We start from the raw sequence: 22503 nt of genomic DNA, 5'->3' as shown, positions 1-22503 counted from the left end.
AAACAAACATTTTTCCAACTTTATCGGCTAATGATTTTCTCGCATTTTCATGTTAGGAATGGAGGTCAATTTTGTATATCATTTTTGGTATTGTAGATATTTTCTATTAATTGTGTTTCAATTTGTCTTTTAAAATAATTTTTTGGGACATATCCCTACACGCTTTTCCTTTATATCGTTTTCGTGTTTTTTTTGTAACCTTCTTATCTATCTCTCAAAAGGTTGTTTGTAGTTTATAAAATTGTTGCAACACTTCTTTATTTTTGTGTAGTTATCATAATTTGGTTTTGCGTTTATGTATAATTCATACATTATTGTGTGTGCTCTTATAAGTTTTGATTTTGTATATGAGTGTGTCGTAATTGGGCCTTTATATTATTTTCCATAAGATAATATATATATTATATATATATATGATTAAATATAAGTTATGTAACTCATATATAATTATATATGGTATGCTCTTATAAATATTATTATTAGATAATTGGATATGAAAGATTAATAAAACATTATTCAATGGCATGGAACCAAAATAATATAAAGTAAAGAAATCATTTTATTTTTGAAGGGTATAATTTTTCAGGATTAAAAATAAAACATAACAAAATATATATACTTTTTATTAGTACTTCAAATATCTTAATAAATATATATTATTTTTTTTTTATTATTAGGAAAAAAAAAAGGCACAATTATGTCCATTATATATAGGGTTTATTCCGGAAAATAAAAATTAAAAAAGCTTTTTTTAAATATATATTTTATAAAAGAATAATATATTTTGACATTTTTTATATTTTGTTTAATTTATAATAAAATTTAATTTAACATCATGCGATAAATTATAAATGAAACTCATTTTTATACATTCAAAAACACATTATTATATTGTAACATATAATGTCATTTATAACATTAATGGTTTTATTTTAAACAAAATAAAAACCGTCTAGAACACTAGATGTTCTAGGTTATTATTATGATGATTAGAACGCTTCTTAAATATTAAATATAAAAAACACAAAATTAACATATATTATTGTATTATTGTATTTATATAAATATAACAAGAAACAAATTACAACATAATATGAAATATTAAACTAAATACTAATAATAATATATATACATTAATCATTTAATTTTGTTATTTTTTTGTTCTTAGTTTTATTTACTATTATATGTTTCTGTGTAATGTATTTTTCGTATTATAAATATGAATATATTATTCTTTTATAAAATATATATTTAAAAAAAGCTTTTTTAATTTTTATTTTCCACTTAAATTATAATTATATTTCCTTTGAAAAACTTAAAGAAAAAACAAAAAACATATATCATATAAAAATGCTATGTTTTTTGTAGTGTTCTATAATATTTATATTATATAAACGTATTAATTTTATAATTAGTAAGTTGTAAAATATTTTTTATATAGTAAAACAAGAGAAAATATAGTATATGTAATAAATCTATGTCTTATAATGTTACGATAATAAAATTATTTTGTTGTTATTGTGTACTAGAAAATACCCTTTAAGTAATTACGTTACAGTTCTTCATGTTATATATATATTGAAAAGGAATTAATAAAATATTCATAGTAAGAAATACATATTCAAAACATAATAGGTTTTGAATATATATATAAAATAAATAAATAATTTTAAAATGAATTCATAATATTTTTAAATACTTTTTTTTATTTTCTATAATAATTGTAAGTGCGAGTATGAAAATGGAGAGAGAGAAAAAAAAAAAACCAAAACAGAACATATATATTTTAATTATAATGCCATATATTATTTATTTATTATTTTTTTTTATTATTTTAAAAAATTTCATTTTCTAACATGATATGAAATAATTGATATAGGTTGAATTTTATTAATTAATAATTTTAACAATATATATAAAATTTTAATTTAAATTTAAATTTTGTTGTAGATATTGTCGAACAATTGTATGTATATATATATATATTTAAATGCGTTTGATATGTAATAATAATTTTTTTTCAAATAAAATTAGAACAAGTTATCCTTATATTTATTATACTATATATATATATATATATATATATATATATATATATAAGAATCACATATTTTTTTATTTTTAATATCTCAAATGTTTCATATAATTAAAACATTCTTAAATATATTAAATGGCTCTTAATAATTTTCTAAGTAATAATGAAATATCTTTTTCATATTAATAATTAAAAACAAAAAAATTTTAATAATAATAATAATATTTTATATTATACACGATATTAAAATCCAATTTATATTATAAAAGCAACATGGTATTAATGTTAAAGAATATTATAATAAAGAAAAATTATATTTATTTGTATTAATTTATCATATATATATATATATATATATTTATATGTGCAATATTAATAAGGTATTTGTTTTATTGCATATTTAATGAAATAATATTTAATACGATCAATTTAATATAAATATATATATTTATGCACAAAAACATTAAATAAGTACATAAGGATAAAAAAAAATATAAAAAAATAAAATATAAAAATTTAATAATTAAAAAAGCCTCTTCCTGATAGAATGCTTATATATACAACAAGAATAACATAATAAAATAAATAATTTCATAAAAATAAAAGAATATATTACTTATTTCAATAATTTTTTATACTTTAGTTTTTTCTTCATTTCTGTTTTTCTACGATGAGGTAAAATTAAATAAATAAATAATTAAATGTATAAGAGCTATACACATTACTACTATGGCCAAAATAAATATTGGATTAGTAAAAATAGCAGCAACACTTGTTTCCTTACTCAAAACAGATTTTTCAGCAGTTTTAGCAGCGGCAATACCTTCGAATTTAACTTTATGTACATCTGTACCTATTTGACTTGGTATAAAACACTCAGAAGTACAAGGACATCTCTGAAGAGCATTAGCTCTACAAATTGTTTCTTTTCCACTCATAACAGCCTCAATAAGTACATTAGGACAATTATGCGCTTTTACAGTAATCACAGTTATAATTTTATCCCCCTATAAAATATCGATAACAGTTATTTCTTTTAATTCATAAAGAACTGAAGCAATACCCTCTTCAAAGGCAGCATCAGTAGACCTTTTAACAGCCTTCCCATATAAAGCACTTTTGCCTAGAAAACCCAATTCTGGAAGCGTGCTACCAAGTATACCTCCACATTTCAAACAAGTTTTTTTCAACTTTATCTGCTATCGAATTTTCACGAACACACATAAGTATATCCTCAGTAGATATATCAGTTTGTAATGTAGAGAACATTTCTATTCATTTTTTTTCTATTTTGTCTTTTAAAATAATTTTTTGTATATCTTTATCACATTGTTCTTTACATATTTGTCGTTTATCATTCATATGTTAATCGTATTCTTTAAATGGTTGTGATGTACGATCATCAAATTGTTTCATCACTGTTTCTTTTGCGGATCATTATAATAATTTTGTGGTGCATACAACTCACATTCGTACAATATTCTATGTGGTTTTGTTGGTTTAGATTTTTGTGTATATGATGTAATGTAAAGGTTCTTTTGATTCTTTGCATATAAAAAAAGTATATATATATTATATTTAGTTATAATTTTTTGTTGATTTTATATATCTTTTTTTATAAGTATATATAACATATTTTTATATAAATGCCATATATATATATATATATATATATATATATATATATATATAAGTTATATGAATATATATAGATGTCATTGTTAGATATAAATTATGTTAACAAATGTATATATAATTATATACATAGATGATTATTATTATTATTATTATTATTATTATTATTATAGTCATTATTATATATATACATTACATGATGATAATAACAATATATTTAATGGAAAACCAAACAATAATCATGTATTAAAATATTGAAGTTTTATTTATTATTTTTTTTTTTTATTGTGATTCTTATATTATTTTATGATGATATTTATAACTAAATAATTAATATATAATACTTTATTTTATTTTGTTAAAAGAATTACATGTTTTTAATCTAAAATATTGTTATAAGATTATAATAGAATAAACAATTATTTTTCCATTATGCAAATATAGTTTTTTACTGAATCCATATTTGTCCTTTTATTTAAAACACAGAAAAAACGAAAAAAAAATAAAAAAATAAAAAAGAAAATAATTAATTAAAATTAAAAAAAAAAAAAATAAATAACATAAAATGTTTTACATTCTTTTATAATTTTTAATTTTAATTTATTATAAAATTTAATTTTGTCATACGATAAACTTTATAATTGTAATTGTTTTATTTTTTTATACATTTTCATAAGATGTAATACTAAGGTAACAAGTAACATTATATTTATTGTTGTAAAATATATGCGAATGTGTAGAGTAATAGTTGTTAAAGGTGTACAAAATATATATTAGGATGTTTTAGTATATTTATATTAAATACATATTTCAAGATATAACTTTGTATTATTGCAATTTTATAAAAGAATTAACAACATTGCATATCATAATAAATCATATGACAGAAACATAAAAATAATAGTAAATATATATCATAATAATTTAATTTTAGCTTTTCTTTTGTTATTTTTTTTATTCTAAAATTTATTGTATGTTATACGTTTCTGTATAATTTATTTTCTTTTTTTTACAAAGAATAATAAGATTAATATTATTATTTTTATATTATACAAAAATAATATTTGAAAGATTTTAAAACATTTATTTATTATATGGATATTAAATGATATAATTAAAACAAATATTAATATATATTATTATATAAAACTTAAAGGAAACAATTAATGTAAAGAGAAAAAAAATATATATATAATAAAATACTATAAGGCTTAGTTTTATGTACTATTATACGTTATAGAAATATATTCTATTCATAATTTATAGATTGTATGATTTTTATAATATAATATATATTTTATAAACAATTTAAAAATATTATAGTATTTTAGAATTTATTCATACATTAATTGTATATAACTATGTATATTAAAAATTACAGTTATTTATAATTGTATTATATTAATTGTTATAATATATATATATATGCGAAGTAAGAGGACATTATATATAGTAATTATTATTATAAAAAATAATATAATTTTATATTAATACATAATTACGAATTATAAAAGAAAAAATTCATAATATATATAACAAATTTTTTGTATATGGAATAATTATGAGTAAAAAAAAAAAAACAACATGAAAAATGGAAAAATAAAAAAATTTATTATAATACGATAGAGGAGTTTTAAAAAAATATATTTGTATTACTTTAGAAACGTACTTTATGTAATATCATGTGGTATAAATAAGCGACTGATATATTTAATAAATTATTAGGTACATTGATATTATTAAAATTAAATTTTTGATTCAGGAATTCTTGATGAATAGTGTCCAATAATTATATATATATATATATGTTTTTTGCACTATTGAAGGAGTAATAAGGAAATATATTTTTTTTATTTTTTTATTTTAATAAGGAAAGAGAAATATAAAAAATAAAATATAAAATGTGAATTATAATATGTTATCCTATATACAGTATAATAGTGGAACATACTACTATATATATATAATATTATAAAAAGAATAATTAAATATTAAGGATGAATATGAAAAATTATAATTGTATTTATTCATGTTAATTTATATTATATAAACCTAATATTTTTTTTTTTTGAAAACTTTTTCAAAATAATATAAAAATAAATTCGTTAAAATTATAGTATTATATATAGGGGTTTATTTGCAAATGTATAACATATAATTATATATATATACAAGTATTATTACATTTATTATATATATAATTTTAATATTATGCTTATTATATATATATAACGTCTTAATATTATATAATTTCGTAATATATATATAGCAGTTTAATGTCATAATTATTATATCCTACATAAATAAAACAAAAAAAATATATTTTATTTTTTTTTTTTCTATTTATACCAAAATGAAAAAAATTATACAATTGTACAACGCCAAAAATATATATATATATTATTCTATAACGATAATAATAGTATTCGACAACAACAAAAAAGGTATATGTGTATATATATAATATAATATAATATAATTTTTCATCATACATTTTGATGCATTTCTTTGATGGTTATATATATATTTTGTTTGATACTTGGATATTAGATTTAGTTAAGGGCATATGTATGTTGAATACATATTGGTTGTATAAGTATATATATATATATATATATATATATATATGTTCAAATATTTATATCTATTTTGAATTGGTTACACATATACTTTTTTTTTTTTTTTTTTTTGCGAATTTTGCATTTTTTTTTATGAAAATATACTGAACATATATATATATATATAATTATTATATACAACTATGTAAAGTGATCATTATAACATAATAATAGTTGTTTAGTTGTTATGGTTATTATATTCGCTTTCTCTGTCTCTCTCTTTTTCTCTATATTTTATTTATTTATTTTATATTTTTTCTTTTCCATATAAATATAACTTATTTCTATACAATAATACATAATAATATTACTATTTTTTCTAGTATGAAATATGGTATATAACAAATATGTATGATGTATTCTATATGTATTCCATAGATAAATACACATATATATATATTATTTTTTTTTTTTGATAAATTTTAATAATTTTTTTATTGTATAATATGTAAATCTTACATGTGAATATAATATTTGTATATTTTTGATAATATGTATTAGGCTTCTTTTGGTTTTTTTTTTTATTTTTTATATTACATATAAATATATTTGAATATATTTACTATATATGTATTTGATAATATATATTGGCATTTATATATATATATATATATATATAATTTTTCTTTTTTTTTTTTTTTTTGTACATATAGATGTATATTAAATATATATATATAATTTTTTATTATTATTATTTTTCTATAAATATATATTGGAGAAAGAAAAAAATAAGAATTATTTTCTTTTTGTTTATTCATTAAATATTATTTTCCTCTTAATAGTTTTTGCTATTTTTTTTTTCTTTTTTTAATAAATGTTTTTTTTCATTTTATTAATATTTTATATTAATTTTTTTTTTTTTTCTGTTAATAATTGTTTTGTTTATGTTTTTATAAATATTGTTTTTTCATTTTATTATTATGTTATATTGAAAATTATTTTTCGTTCTTTATTTTTTTTTATTTTTGACTATATAAACTAATTTTATTTTAATAATAAAAAACAATATAATAAAATTATAAAAAAAGTAATAGTAAAAATAAGACAAGAAAAATACATAAATATATATATAAATAAAATTGAATATAAAAAAAAAAAATAATAATAATAAAATAATAAATAAATAAATATAAATATATATATGTATTCACACAATAATTTTTTCCTTTTTTTTTTGATATGTTTATGTCTTGTTGTTTGTCATTCAAATTATTAAGAACAGATGCTTCTATTTTATTAATTTGTGTGTATATATTATGGTCTTTATCAAAAGAATTATTCTTTGTTCCATATCTTTCATTATAATTATTTTCTATATCCTCAAAAATTATACGAATTCTCCAAATAATCGTTATCACGTGGTATATTATTATTTTCATCAAAATGTATATCCATTGATATGTTTGATCGTAACTTCTTTGTATGAAATCCATTATTTTGAGTTGCAAGATCATTAGGAGGGATATTTGTAGATCCATGATGTTCAACTGATGTTATATCATTACGTTCATGTGTGTTTTCATTAATCATACCATGTGTTTCATCATTAATTCTATTAATATCATCAATAGTTGATGTATACAATAAATGATCTTTATTTTCATTATTCCATTCTTCATTCAATTTACTTAAAATTTCTTCTTTATTATTCCATTGGTTGTACATATTTCTATGCCTCTCTAACCATTTATGATATAGATCTATTTGATTGAGTATAGGATCATCATATATTTGTTTAGCAAAAGTATTGGAATTTGTTTTTTTCGTATGTTTTGTTCCATATAATTCATTTTCTTTTCGTTTTAACAACTCATCATATATATCAACATGTTGATCACTGTTTAACGAATCATTAATTAGATCAATTCCAGTATATATATAATTTGATGTAACATATTTTGGCTCATCTGTAGTATTAGTTAACTTATTTGTATTTTTTGGAACATTCCAATCAATATTATAACTAAGAACATCGCTTTTACCATGTAAATATCTATCTTGGATTTGTGTAATAAAAGGTTTTTCTCCTACACTATTATCCACAGTATCAGGTTGTGGGTACATGAACGTATGTCCACTTAGATTTTCAGGTATATCCATATTATAAGTTTGTAACATGTTCAAAATAAAATCCTGTTTCAGTTGATTCCATTCTTCCTCAGTAAATTTATCGGTGGGTATATCACTATTATCTTTCACATCATTTGTATAAGTATCTTGTACATTATTATTTGTACTAGGTTTTAGTACTACTTCGATCAAAGTTTTATATTTAGGTGATCTATATGGATATATATCATTGATATCTAGTTCTTCATACTCACTTTCTGAGGAAGTCATGTCAGTCGTATCAGATGTAAACATATATTTGTCATCTTCACTATCACCATCTCGTTCTACGTATATGTATGTTTTTCCTTTATATTGACCATATGGTACATATCTATTGGTAGATGTTTTATCAGGGATTCCATAATCGTTTTGCGGTATATCAATAACACGAAAAATATCCACAGGAAAAGTTTTGGGTTTTTTCTAAAAAATAGAAATATGTATGGGTATATATATATATGTAGGTAGTTATGTGGGTTTAGGTATATGTATGTTTGGGTATATATGTAGATGTTTGGATATATGTATGTATAGGTATTTTTTTTTATTTTAACTGAATTTTATATATATATATATATATATATTTTTATTTTAACTTAATTTTTCTTTTCATCATTTTTATTTAAATGAATTGTTTTTATATTTTTTTTTTTTCTGATAAAATTTCTCATTTTGTATTTTAATTGCATTTTTATTCAAATTGTTTTTTTTTTTTTTTTGGTATTTTAATTGGATTTTTTTTCAATGTTTTTTTCTTTTTTTTGAATTTTAAGAAATTTTTTTTATCTGATAAAATTTTATCTCATTTTTTTATTTTAACATAATTTTTGTGTATTTTTCCTATTTAAAAAAATGTTCAATTTCATTTTTATATTGAAATGTGTGAAATATTTTTTTTTTCTCTCTCTCTCGTTTTTTTCTTAATTTTTTTATTTCAAAAATTATGTTCCTATATATACTTATTATTTTAACAATTTGTTTTATCTACATATTCCTTCCTTTTTTTTCTATTTCAACAAATTTACTTTTCTATATAATATTTATATCAACAAATTTGTTTGCATATATTTCTTTTTTTTAGCAAATGTATTCCTATATATTGTTTTTTGTTTAAACAAATTTGTTCCCATATTCTTTTTTCTTTCTAACAAATTTATTTCCATATACTTTTCATTTTAACAAATTTTTTTAACTATATATTCCTTTTTTTTTTTCATTATTTTCTTATAAAAATTTCTCATTTTTTTATTTTAATTGAATTCTGTTTTTATTTTTATTTAAAAAAATTATCAATTTCATTTTTATTTTGAAATGTGTAAAATGTTTTTTTCTCTCTCTCAATTTTTGTTTTCTTAATTTTTTTATTTCAACTAATATGTTCCTATATTTCTTTTTTCTATTTCAAAAGAATTATTTCTATATACTCATTATTTTGAACAAATTTTTTTTAACTATATATTCCTTTTATTTTAACATAATTTTTTTTACTATATATTCCTTTTTTATTTGAACAAATGTGTTAACATATATTCTTTTTTTTTTTTTAAGTAAATTTTTTTTTGGGTATTTATTCTATTTAAAAAAATTATCATATTCATTTTAATTTTGAAATGTGTTAAAATATTTTTTTTCTCTCTCTTTCTCTTTTTTTGTTTTTTTTTTCTTTCAATTAAATTGTTCCCATATATTCTTTTTTATTTCACCAAAATTTTTTTAACTATATATTCTTTTTTTTTTTTCATAAAATTTCTCATTTTTTACTTTATTTAATTGAATTTCTTTTTATATTCTTTTTTTCATAACATTTCTCATTTTTATTTTGAAATGTGTTAAAATATTTTTTTTTCCCCTCTCTATTTATTTTATTTTTTTTTTTCTTTCAACTAAATTGTTCCCATATATACTTATTATTTCACTAAATTTTTTTAACTATATATTCCTTTTATTTTAACAACTGTGTTCCCATATATTCCTTTTTTATTTCAACTAAATTGTTCCCATATATTCCTTTTTATTAAAACAAATATTTTTTCTTATATATTCCTTTTTATTATTTTAACAAATGTGTAACTATATGTTCCAATTTTTAACATAATTTTTTTTACTACATATTTTTTTCTTTATTTGAACAAATGTGTTCCCATATTTACTTATTTTTGAACAAATTTTTTATCTATATATTCCTTTTTTTTTCTTTCAATAAATATTTTTTTATATATACTTATTATTTCAACTAAATTATTCCTATGTAATTTATTATTACAACAAATTTTTTTAACTATATTTTCCTTTTATTTTAACAAATATGTTACCTTTTTTAATTTTTTTTGTTTTATGTAAATTGTTTTATCTATATATTCTTTTTTTTTATTTCACCAAATTCTATTCCCATATATTCATTTTTTATATTTCAACAAATTTATTCCCATATATTCAATTTTTTTAACACATTTATTCCCATATATTTTTTTTTATTTCATCAAATTTTTCTAACTATATATTCCATTTTTTTTTTAATTATTTTCTCATAAAGTATGTTCTCATTTTTTATTTTAACTGAATTTTAATTAATTAATTTATTTATTTATTTTTTTTTTTAAATATTTATAATTTTATTTATATATTGAAATGTGTGAAGTTATTTTATCTCCTTTTTTTTTGTTTTTAAATTATTCTCTGATAAAATATTTTCTCATTTTTTTATTTTAAATAAATTTCTTATTGTGTTTTTTTTTTCTTTCATAAAATATCTCATTGTTTTTTTTTAACAATTTTTTTTTTAATTATTTTCTGGTACAAAATTTGTTCTCATTTTTTTTATTTTAATTGAATATTTTTTTTTTATTTAAAACATTTATATTTTTATTTATATTTTGAAATTTCTGAAATAATTTTATCTCTTTTTTATTTAAGAAAATTTCTCATTTTTTTTATTTATATTTTTAAAATTTTCTGAAATTATTTTATCTCTTTTTTATTTAAAAAAAAATTTCTCATTTTTTATTTATATTTTTAAATTTCTGAAATTATTTTATCTCTTTTTCAACAAAATTATTCTCATATATTTAATATTTCATCAAATATATTCCAATATATACCTTATATATATATATATATATATATATATATATCTATTTTTTTTTTTCTTACTATATTTCAATATATATAAATACATATATATATAAATACATATATATCCACATACATAAAACCCACACATACATACACAACACAAAAACACCCACATAAAACACATATCTCTTTCTCTCACCTTCAAATAAAACAACACTATCCCAACAAAACCAACACCTATAGCCCAAGGCACGACCGTGGGCGTGACGATTTTGGTGATAATGTCGGTTGTTGTGAGATCGGTTGTGCCACTATATGGGATCGAGGGTTTTCCAGGTGATGATGAGGATCCAGGTCCATGTGGCCCACTAGGTGAATGTCCTTGTCCACCACTCGAGCCAGGATGACTAGGATTGGGATTAGGGAGAGGTTTTCCACCACTATGTTGTTGACCAGCAGTATTAGGATCAGGAACAGCAGCAGGATCGAGACTACTAGCACTACCAGATTGGGAACCACTACCTTTGCCACCAGTAGGGAGAACAACATCAAGAATGGCGTTTATTCCACTTAAAACACTTGTTCCAACTTTTTTTGCAATTGGTCTTGCAACATCTACAGCATCAGGAATTTTTTCTGAAGCTTTAATAGCTCCTAATATTGCAGTTCCTCCTGCAATTGGCATTACAATTTCTGCAACTTTAATAGCTTTTTCTGTTGCAGTAAGGCCCAAACCTACAGCCTTACCGGCTAAAGAACCTAAATTCGAAGCCATATCTTTCAACGAATCATTATCAGGTTGACTAGCACCAGGAGAACTACTAGAACTACTAGAACTAGAACTACTTGAACTAGATGACGACGAAGAAGAAGAGGAAGAACCACTAGATGTATCAGGTTCACCACTATTTGTTCCACCAGCTGCAGGGGGGTCAGGTGATGTATTCGAGTTAGCGGGGATAACAACAACAGTAGTTTGTGCTGTTCCTCCTGCGTTATTTATAGGAGCGAATCCAGGTTTAGTACCCTGATCCTCCTCATCAGGTAGGGTAGGTTGTGGTGCTTTCCCCGGTTGTTGCGAATGTTGTGAATTATCTTTTGTTGCCGCCGGCTTAGTCGCCTCCACACACGTACACTTACTCTCGTGGTCATGCGGGTAATCTCTAAACGCATATTTGTCAGTGTTACTACCACTAGTAAAGTCGTTTTGTGTATTTTCGCACCCACTTATGAATCCTTCTTGTTTCAAATACCCACCAGCTGTAGCATAATCACCACTATTTGGAACACTAGTTTTGGTTTTTTCTGTGAGGTATGTTACCACAGGTTGGTCTTGTGAACTCGCACTCTTACCACTTGTTGTTGCTTTTTGGTATAATTGTCCATATTTTTTCGATTGTTGATCCCACTCTTTTAACCAATCTTTTACCATTTTTTGATATTCGGCGCACTTCTGTTTACATGTTGAGCATCCTGGACTGGTTGTAACACATGTTGGTTTGGAACTAGTACTAGTACTATCAAGATTACATTGTTTACACTGTGTCTGTACCTCCGTGTAGTGTTTTTTCTGTGTGACACAGAAATGTTCCCCCCATTCGGTTAACCATCGTAAAAACTGCGGCCGAGAGGCGAATGCCGCGAGGCCTTCAGTGGAAACACCAGATGTAGTGGTGTCACTAAATTTCACTTTGGTGTACTCGTTTTGGGATTTGAGTTTGCTGCGAGTTTCATCAATCATTTGTTTTTGTGTGCTATCATGTGATAGGGCGCATAACATACCCTGCCATACATCTTCTTCTATACCTTTCCACCACGTTTCAGGTGATTGGCCACTTCGTGTGAGAATATTTTTTATTTTCTCTCTTGCTTCTGTCACATTCTTATTCATCTGTTTATCATTTACTGATATATCTGAATTTAAGCACAAATCCCTATAATCTCCAACAGTATAGAACATTTGACGTTTAAATTCTGCAGGAATTGTACCACTTTGTAATTGTTTTTGAAGTTCATTTGGATCCGTTGATGGATTTTCTGTTTGTTTAGCTTTTATGTATTTTTCCCAAGAAAAAAACGTTTCTATTGCAGTACATTTGATCAATGCTTCTCTCAAATCGTTAGCCCTCTGTTGATCCTTCAATTTTTCTAATTTATGTAAACACAGTTTTTGCCTTCTAGCAGACATACAAGGTCCTTCTCCGTCTTGAAACTTACTTCCATCACAATCCCATTGTGCGTCACCTTTTGGTTTACAGTTTTCTATAAGGCCTTTTCCATCCTTACCATTAAGTGTTTCTTTCACTATATCGCACGCATCCTTAGTGGTAGTAGTACCAGGAGTTGGATTTGGATTAGGCACAGGTTTGGGGGGATTCGGTGGTCTAGGGTTGTCACAATCACATTTATCTTTAACACTTTCAGGTTTTTTATCCAAAGATGCAGGTATTTTATCATCACTTTTCGACTTTTCTTCCATACATTCACATTTTCCATTAATACATTTCCCACTTATAAATTCATATGCTTTTTTTGTGTCAATATCAGGATATGTTTTTTTTATGTCATCTTTTTTTTTATCTTCATCAAATTTTGTTTTTTGTTTATTAAATTGCTCTTTCCATGGTTGAATAAATTGTTGATATGCTGTACATTGTTGTTTGCATTCTGTGCAGGTGGTATCACATTTTGCGGCCTCACAACTCTCACACGCCTTTTCCAATTTCTTCTTTTCCACGTAGTGTTTTTTACAAAAGTCTTCGCCCCATTCGGCAAACCATCGTAAAAATTGGTAGTTCGTGCCACTTTCTCGATTATCACCAAGGGGATATTTGGTCTCACTAGGTATAGAATCACACGATTTTAGGTCGTCATCACTAGGTTTAGGTTTAGTACCACTAGTAGTTTGTCCTTCATCTCTACTTTTTCTATATCCACATAACATAGCTTTCCAAACGCATTTCTCATTACTTTTCCACCAATTTTGTCTATACGTACTTCCAGGTTTTTCAGCGTCTTCATTATCATCATCCTCATTATATATTTTTTTAAAAATTTCCTTTAATTTTGTTTCTGTATCATTTTTTTCAATTTCTAAATTATCTGTTCCTAATATTGTATCTCTTAAATCAAGAAAACTATATTTCAAAGCATTACAAGGTAAGACGTCATAAGTATATTTATCTTTGCCATTTTTGTTTTTATAGTATTCTCCTAAATTATATCCTTCAATAGCAGCAAGTTTCATTAAATGTTCGAACAAGGTCTTTTCATCTTTCATATCATTAGGTTTGCCATCATATTTTCCATCTAATCCTCTAAAACATATTTTTTGTTTTCTTGGGGGAATATATACATTTGAGGATAAATCATTCTTCAAATGGTCAAATCCTCCATCACTGTTGTCCCATTTAATCCCTGGATTTGTGTTTGATTTCTCTTCTGCTGTTTTTTTTAATCCTTCACAATTACTTTTTCCCTTAATTTTACTTTCGTCCACTTCAACGTATGTTTTGTACCAATCATTACCCTTTACCTCTTCACATGCTTTGTCACATAAAGAAAAAATATCTTCTGGTTTACCGCTACCAGGAATCTTTTTGTTTTTAATATTTTCTACAATATCTTGTGTTAATTTTTCTATACATTTTTTACATTTTACTCTGTATGGTTTATATTGGTTATCTTGTCTCTTAAATAATTTATTAAATTCTTCATCTTGACATCCATTTGCTTTTTTTTGTAGATAGGTGTGAGGTCGTTCCTTCGTATCTTCATATCTACTATAATTTATTCCCTTGTTATTTTTATATTCCTCCGTATATTTACTTTTTTGTCCATTCCATTCGTTTTTTTTAGTTAATAACCAATTATGATATTTAGCACATTGTTTCTGACACGGTTCACAAGTGGTTCCCCCGCACATACTGTTACATTGTCTCTTTATACATATTTCTTCCAATTTCGTCATATGTTCCTTTTTGTGTCTACAAAAATGTTCGCCCCATTCGATGAACCAGCGCAAAAACTGATCGTGGTTATCATAAGTGGTGGGGTACTCACTACCACTGGTATCACAAGGACTGGTGGTACAATTCATAGATTTCCATATTTGTTCACGATGTGTTTCCCACCAATTTTTTCGGTCACTCTCTATTTGGTCCTCCGTGGGTTCGTTACCACCCGTGGTATCCGGCATTTTAAATACGTCGTGTATGTGTTTTTCTACTAGTGGCGAGTACCCCGCATTCCACAGATCGGTGCCTTTGACCATATCGCCATAATCATAATAACTACGTTTTAGGGCGGAGCAGTAACCATCTGGGGGTGATGTGGTGGGGCTACCAGCTTGGGAACCACTTTTTTGTTTTTGTTTATCATCATAATATTTCCATAAATAATGGGACTCACCGCGCGCTGCATTCACCAGTTTATCTCTCAATTCGTTTTTTGCAGCTGTTTTGTTACTACCACTTGTATCTAGTGGAGAGAAGAGCCATCCTATGCACATACTGTTACGGCGCGGGGGGGCAAAAACGCGGCCTCTGTCCGTCTGGTGTGTCACATATGTACTACTCCAAATATTTTTGTCAAACTTTTTTTCAGTACAACCATATTCCGTGAAATTATCACTACATGGGTCGGTTTCATCAGGTTTTTGTGACGCTGTATCACATGCGCACAATTTTTGTTTATCACCATAATCTTTGGTACTCCGTAATGCCGTTATATATTTGTTATCACAACTTTGATAAGTACAAGGGTTTAATAAATAAAAAATTTCAGGACTATACTCTTTAGTATTAACACTAGTGGTTTTTTCTAGTTCTTTTTCTTTTTCGTTTAAATATTTTTTGAAATTTTCATTCCATTCATTTCTCTTTTTGGTTAAGAATTGTTTGTATTGTTCACATTTAGTTTTACATTCTCCATCAGGCTTGTTACTACGACCACTAGTACCATTACACCCATCATTACCCTTACACGTCTCGTCCAACCCCTTCACCACGTCCATACGTTTCTCGTAAAAGTCCTCCGACCACTCTTTTGCCCACCATTCAAACTGGTCATCATCATTAATATACTGGGGACATTCGTTACCACTTGCATCTGGTTTTGCCGCTTTTATTCCACACGTTACGGCCTGCCAGAACTCTTTTTCGTTACTTTTCCACCATTTTTCTCGATCCTCAGTAGTAAGGGTAGTACCACTACTACCAGGTTTACCAGTTTTTACACTATTTTGTCCTATAATTTCACCTATTTTATCTTCTATATTTTTTATTGCATCATTTTTCCATGAACTTGTTCCTAAAATTAGATTTTTAAAATCGTTAAAACTTCTATATGTTAACCTACATGCTTTTTTTTGATCATCTTTATTTTTTTGCCATAATAATTTTGTTTCTGTTTTTATTGCATCTTTTAATTTTGATATCATATCACTTTTATCTGTAAAATTCGCCTTGTTGTCATTATGTAAGTTGGCTATACATAAAGATTGTCCTCTAGGAGGAACACAAACTTTTTCATTAATTTTTGATGATTGATTATTATTATCACTTTTACATATCCATGGTTTTTTTTCTTTACCGTTGTTTCCGAATCCTTCAAAATCCTTTTGCATACACTTACTAGCATCTTGAATCTTATCACAATCATTTGTCTGAGAAGTTGATGGTGTTTTTTGTTTTTCGCACTCATCACATATTTTCTTTTTATCATTACCACTTTGATCTATCAATGTATCTACATAATTGCCTTTTGTTCCTTTACGTTTGTCACATTTTTCATAGGAATCAGCATAATCTTCAGTTTGTATACTTTTTTTGTCTGTTTTAACACTTTCATTCAAAATACATTGTGCTTCCAAATAAGTATTAAGTTCTAAACCCCTCATCTCCTCATCTTTTGCATTAGTTTTATGTTGGTTATAATACTTTTTTTGTTCTCCCCATTGAGATTCAATTTGGTCTTTTAATTTTTTGTAACAATCACATAAATCTTTACATTGTGTACATTCCTTCTCGCCATTATCTTTCATTTTTATATTCCCACACGTTTTTTCCACTAATGTTTTTCCTGTGCCCAACATCTGTTCCATATCATGCAACCATTCATTAAACAAATTATAAAACGTGTCGGTATCGGTGGTGCCACTAGCTTGTGGGGCACCACTTTGTTTACCTGGTTTACTACCACTTGCTTGTGGATCGTCACTATCTTCGGTTTTGGTACACATATTGTTAGTAGTACCACTAGTTTGTGTTTTACCACTATCTTTGCATTCCCACTCGTTTTTGAACCCTTTTTGGTCACATGTGAGTACGATGGGGCATCTTTTTACACACTCAGATACTTTGGTGTTTTCTTCTTTAAGTATTTGGTCTATAGTAATATTGGAAGGTGCAGGAGTTGTTTTAAGTTTAGATTTATATGCCTCAAGTTGCTGTTTGTGTTTTTCCTCTACATATTTATCTATTGGTTTTTTAAATTTCTTTAAAATATCTTGTGAAGCACCTGGATTTATCGTAGGAAAATCATGATAAGATGATTTAAAATGTCTCCATTCTACGTTTTTTCTTTTTATCCAATCTTTATAACAAGGACATTTCTGAGTACAATTATTTTTATTACAATCACCTGAACCTTTTGATTGTGTTAAATTTGTGCATTCGTCTGATTTTTCTTTCACTTTTGTTTGTTCGTCGAAAAAAGATGTTAACCAATCTTCAAAAATTGTATCAAACTTCTTACTATAATCACTTATTGTGTGTGTGCCACCTTTTTTTATACACATATCAATGTATGATACGCAATCCCAATCACTCAAATCTACCTTTTCTTGACCACTAGTACTACCATTAAAAGCTTCTTGACATTTTTCTATTTCAGGTGATTTTGTTGTTTTTTTAGGTGCCGTAGGTGTTCGAGGTCCCTGTGCTTGATCCTCGTTACATTTACATTCTTTTTGATAATCTTGGGGTTTTTCTTGAAAAACATGATAGTCCTTATTTTTGTCGCTATCTTTAAATTTATTTTGTTTCGTATTTTTGCAGTATTTATATCCTCCCATCGAATCAACAAAATCTTCAGGATCCTTATACTTGCTCTTAATACCGTTTTGGTTAAGTTTATCAAAAAAATCTTTCTCATTATCACTTTTTGCATTGTTATATAATGATGTATATTGAGTTTTTTGTTTTTCCCAATCCTTTTTCCATTTAGTAACATTTTCTTTATATGTATCGCACATACCAGAACACATTTTACATTTACTATTATCTTTCTCACATTTACCTTCCCCACTATTCTTGCATAACGTACATTGTTCCTTCACACTGAGGTAATGTTTTTCCAATTGTTTGCAATAACTTTCATTCCATTCGGTGAGCCATCTCAACTTCTGCGGTATGTAGTCATCCACAGGTACCTCGGTGTTATAGCCACAAAAAGCGGAGGCCGTACCACTCACTCCTCCTTTACCACTATATGTTTCTGTGGTGGCCACTAAATCCTGTACCACACATTTCATAGCTTCCCATACTTGGTCGCGGTTGGCCGACCACCAGTCAGAACGTAACTGTGTATATTTGGGACCGTCACTATTATAACTACTACCACCACTAGGAAGTTCGTCTTTAATTTTTTGAAATATCTTTGTCAAATATGTTTGAAGATCTTTATTTCCAGTTTCTTTAGTCCATATATCTCTTCCTCTAATTATATCTCCTAAATCTGCAAAACTAGAACGTACAGCTCTACATATAGCAGGTTGATCATTTGGGTTAGTATAATGGGTTTTTATAAATTCTGCTTCTTTAAATGCTGAAAGTAGTACATCACCAGTAAAAGAATCGTTGACTTTGGCACCATTATTTAGAAATGATGGATCACCACCCTTGTTTCCTAAATTTTCTAGGTTTGAAGTACACATATCTAATCTTCTAGGAGGAAATAATACTTCTTTGTGGTTATCATCAGCATCGTTACGCGTTCCCCAAGGTTTTCCTATAACAAATCTATCTTTTTTATCTCCTCCTTTACCTGTACATGGGCCTTGATAATCACTACCACGTGTTCGAACATCATTAGAATGTTGGTTAGTTATATTACATATGCTACTACTCAAATTAGTTCCCTGGCCCTTCTGGCTATATTTACCTAGATGTGGCTTCCCCTTTAAATCTTCAAGTTTACTAATATGTGTTTTCGCTGCATTTTCCGCTTCTTGTTGTAACTGTGCCGCTATTCCCATCACGGTTTTGGGACCAACATTAGTGGGACCACCGCCTTGTGGTTGGCCACTAAGTGGAGGTGGGGAAACCGCTTTTCCTTTCATAGTATCTGCTTCCTTTACTTTTTTACATTCTTGGTTTGTATCTTTTTCTGAATTATATTGCCCATCTGAACAAAAACATTTATATCTAATATTACTTTTATCTTCTTGAAGACTAAATAATTCATCAGGAGTACAATGACCATTATCTTTACAACATTCAGTCATAGAATTCATAGCCGCTTTTATGAAACTGTTTTGTAATTCATCTTGAGTTTGGTCTTTGTTTCCATATTCAGTCATAGCACATATTTTTTTATAATTCTCAAAATACGGTTTAGAAACTTGTATTAACGTTTTATATATATCACATATCTTTTTACAATTTGGTCCAGGTGTAGCTCCTGTTTTTCCTGTACCTGTGTCGCGACACTCGTTTACCAACATTTCTCCCAAATCACGTTTGAGGATACAAAACTCTTCTGCCCATTCTTCAAAAAAGCGTACACATTGGGTTTTGTTACTAGGGTCAATGACACAGGGGCTTCCTGTAGTAGGGTTTGCAAAATCTTGGTTTTTTAAATTTTTCACAATATTTTTAAAATAGGAACTCCATTCTTTTTGAAAATTGTCTTTTCCTACTGTACCTTCAATTTGTTTTATTAAACATTGAATTTTTTTCGTTTCATTATCATCAACTATATCATCTCCTAAGAATAATGTATGGTAATCTTCCATAGTACGTTCCCATTCTTTACAAAATGCATTATGCTCCTTAATATTATGCTTATCTTTTATAAGTTTGCTTATCGTATCACTTAAACCCTCAATCATATCTTTTGTCAGACCGTTTACAACCTTTTGTTTTTGAATGTCAGCAGTTATTTTACCCTCTAACACTTCTTTTAAAGTTTCTGGGCTCGTAATTTTTTTTTTAATTCCTTTAAGATATTCATCTATTTCCTGAACTAATAGTGCTCGTCGACGTAATGGTACATGTATATCTTCAGATGTTTTTAAATCATTACATTTAGTTTTGTTTGCTCCAAGTAGAGCTGGAAATTCAGGACTTTTCATTTCTTCGATATCACTATTTTTAATCGTTATATTATTACAATCTTTTGTAATACGTAATTTATTTTGTTCTATAACTATTATTGGTAATATATCATCTTCCCACTTATATTTGTTTTGATTTGGACCTTTTAGCTCTTTCTTCAGTGTTTCATATATTTTGTTTTGTATATCTTTCCATCCACAAAATAATTTTTCCTCACCTGTAAGACTACTTCCATTTTTATCAACGTAATGTTTATATATATCCCAATTCCAAGCTTTATGTTGAATTTCATATAGTAAAAAATTCAAGTAATCAAAATACATTAATTTATATTGAGGGGTTTGTCTTCCACGATTTCCAGGTTTATTTTCTTTATCCTCACCTATCAAGTACGTAAAATTTCTAAGCAAACTACTTTTCTCATTTGACTGATTTGCCCCCATTTTGTCCAAAACAATATATATATAGTCCTACCTGGCATACCGTGGCAAAATACACACATATAGTTATCTCCTGCATTTGAAATATATACGATATTTATATTTTTTCCCCACTTTTGCCATGTTTGGTATATTTCCTTTTATATTTTTATTTTATAATTATAGGCTGATATACATTTATTACTATACCTATATTTCCTATTTTATATTTTTTCTACTTGTTCTAATTGTTCTTTGTTCTTGTGTTATTTTTACTTTAATTTGAATACTAATATTAATATGAATAATGATATTATTATTAATATTATATTGATATTATTATTAATATTATATTGATATTATTATATATATATATATATATATATGAATTAAATTATACATATATATACATATGAAAGAATTAGTATTTTTAATACATATTAAATACATATATGTTAAGAAATACATATCATTAAACCATAAATATTTATTTTAAAATACCTAATCTTAAAATATACATATGTATTAAATAATACATTTTATAAACATAAATATATATATAGATAATTATATATTTATATTATAGAATATTTTTAATATAAGTATATTTATTCTATAAAAAAAAAATTAAAAATATATTTAAAAAAATATAATATTTATATAAGAATATATATTTCAAGAAAAAACATTTATATAGATAAATTTAGATAAATATTTATAACGTATCTATCCCTCAAAAAAAAAAAAAAAAAAATATATATATATATATATATATGTATATATATATATGTAGTTTATGTTGTAGATAATACAAATATTACAGTATTTTTATTTTATCAATATATATTTATACGTTTTTTGGATTTTATCAATTTATTATATTTTGAACTAATATAATATTAGTTCTATTAGTTTTAGTTTTGTATAATAATTATAACATCATTTAATATATTACTAAATATAATAAATATAAAATAATGTATTAGAATATAACATAATATACTAATGTTTATAAATTCCTATTATAAAATAACACTTCTATTGTAGTTTAAAAAGAAAAAAAAAAAAAAAAAAACTCTTCATGTAGCATCTATCACCAAACAACATAGCTATTAAAGAAAAATACATAGAATAAAAAGAATAAAACTTATGCAAAGATCAAAAAAAAAACAAATATACATAGAATAACAACTATACCAAATATAAAAAAAATAAATAAATACAAGCAATACCAAAAAAAAACGATTATATATAAAATCTATAAACGACACAAA

The 22503-nt window shown here is 24.9% G+C and overlaps 2 protein-coding genes across 2 annotated transcripts; both read right to left on the bottom strand.

The window, feature by feature from the left end:
- Positions 1 to 3042: 3042 nt before the first annotated feature.
- PADL01_0042700 (rifin PIR protein, putative) lies at positions 3043 to 3587 on the bottom strand (the record flags this gene model as incomplete). The annotated part of the gene is made up of 2 exons (XM_028680649.1): positions 3043 to 3234; positions 3504 to 3587. The coding sequence occupies 2 exons, from the start codon at positions 3585 to 3587 to the stop codon at positions 3043 to 3045; spliced, it is 276 nt and encodes a 91-aa protein (XP_028541427.1).
- A 4021-nt stretch (positions 3588 to 7608) lies between these two features.
- Positions 7609 to 21253, bottom strand: PADL01_0042600 (erythrocyte membrane protein 1, PfEMP1, putative; the record flags this gene model as incomplete). The annotated part of the gene is made up of 2 exons (XM_028680648.1): positions 7609 to 8823; positions 11672 to 21253. The coding sequence occupies 2 exons, from the start codon at positions 21251 to 21253 to the stop codon at positions 7609 to 7611; spliced, it is 10797 nt and encodes a 3598-aa protein (XP_028541426.1).
- Positions 21254 to 22503: the final 1250 nt, after the last annotated feature.

This window comes from Plasmodium sp. gorilla clade G2 (assembly GCF_900097015.1).
Source record: "Plasmodium sp. gorilla clade G2 genome assembly, contig: PADLG01_00_79, whole genome shotgun sequence".
Lineage (NCBI taxonomy): Eukaryota > Apicomplexa > Aconoidasida > Haemosporida > Plasmodiidae > Plasmodium > Plasmodium adleri (nom. inval.).
The sequence above is the reverse complement of the archived record's forward strand: the minus strand, read 5'-3'. Positions and strand labels throughout refer to the sequence as shown.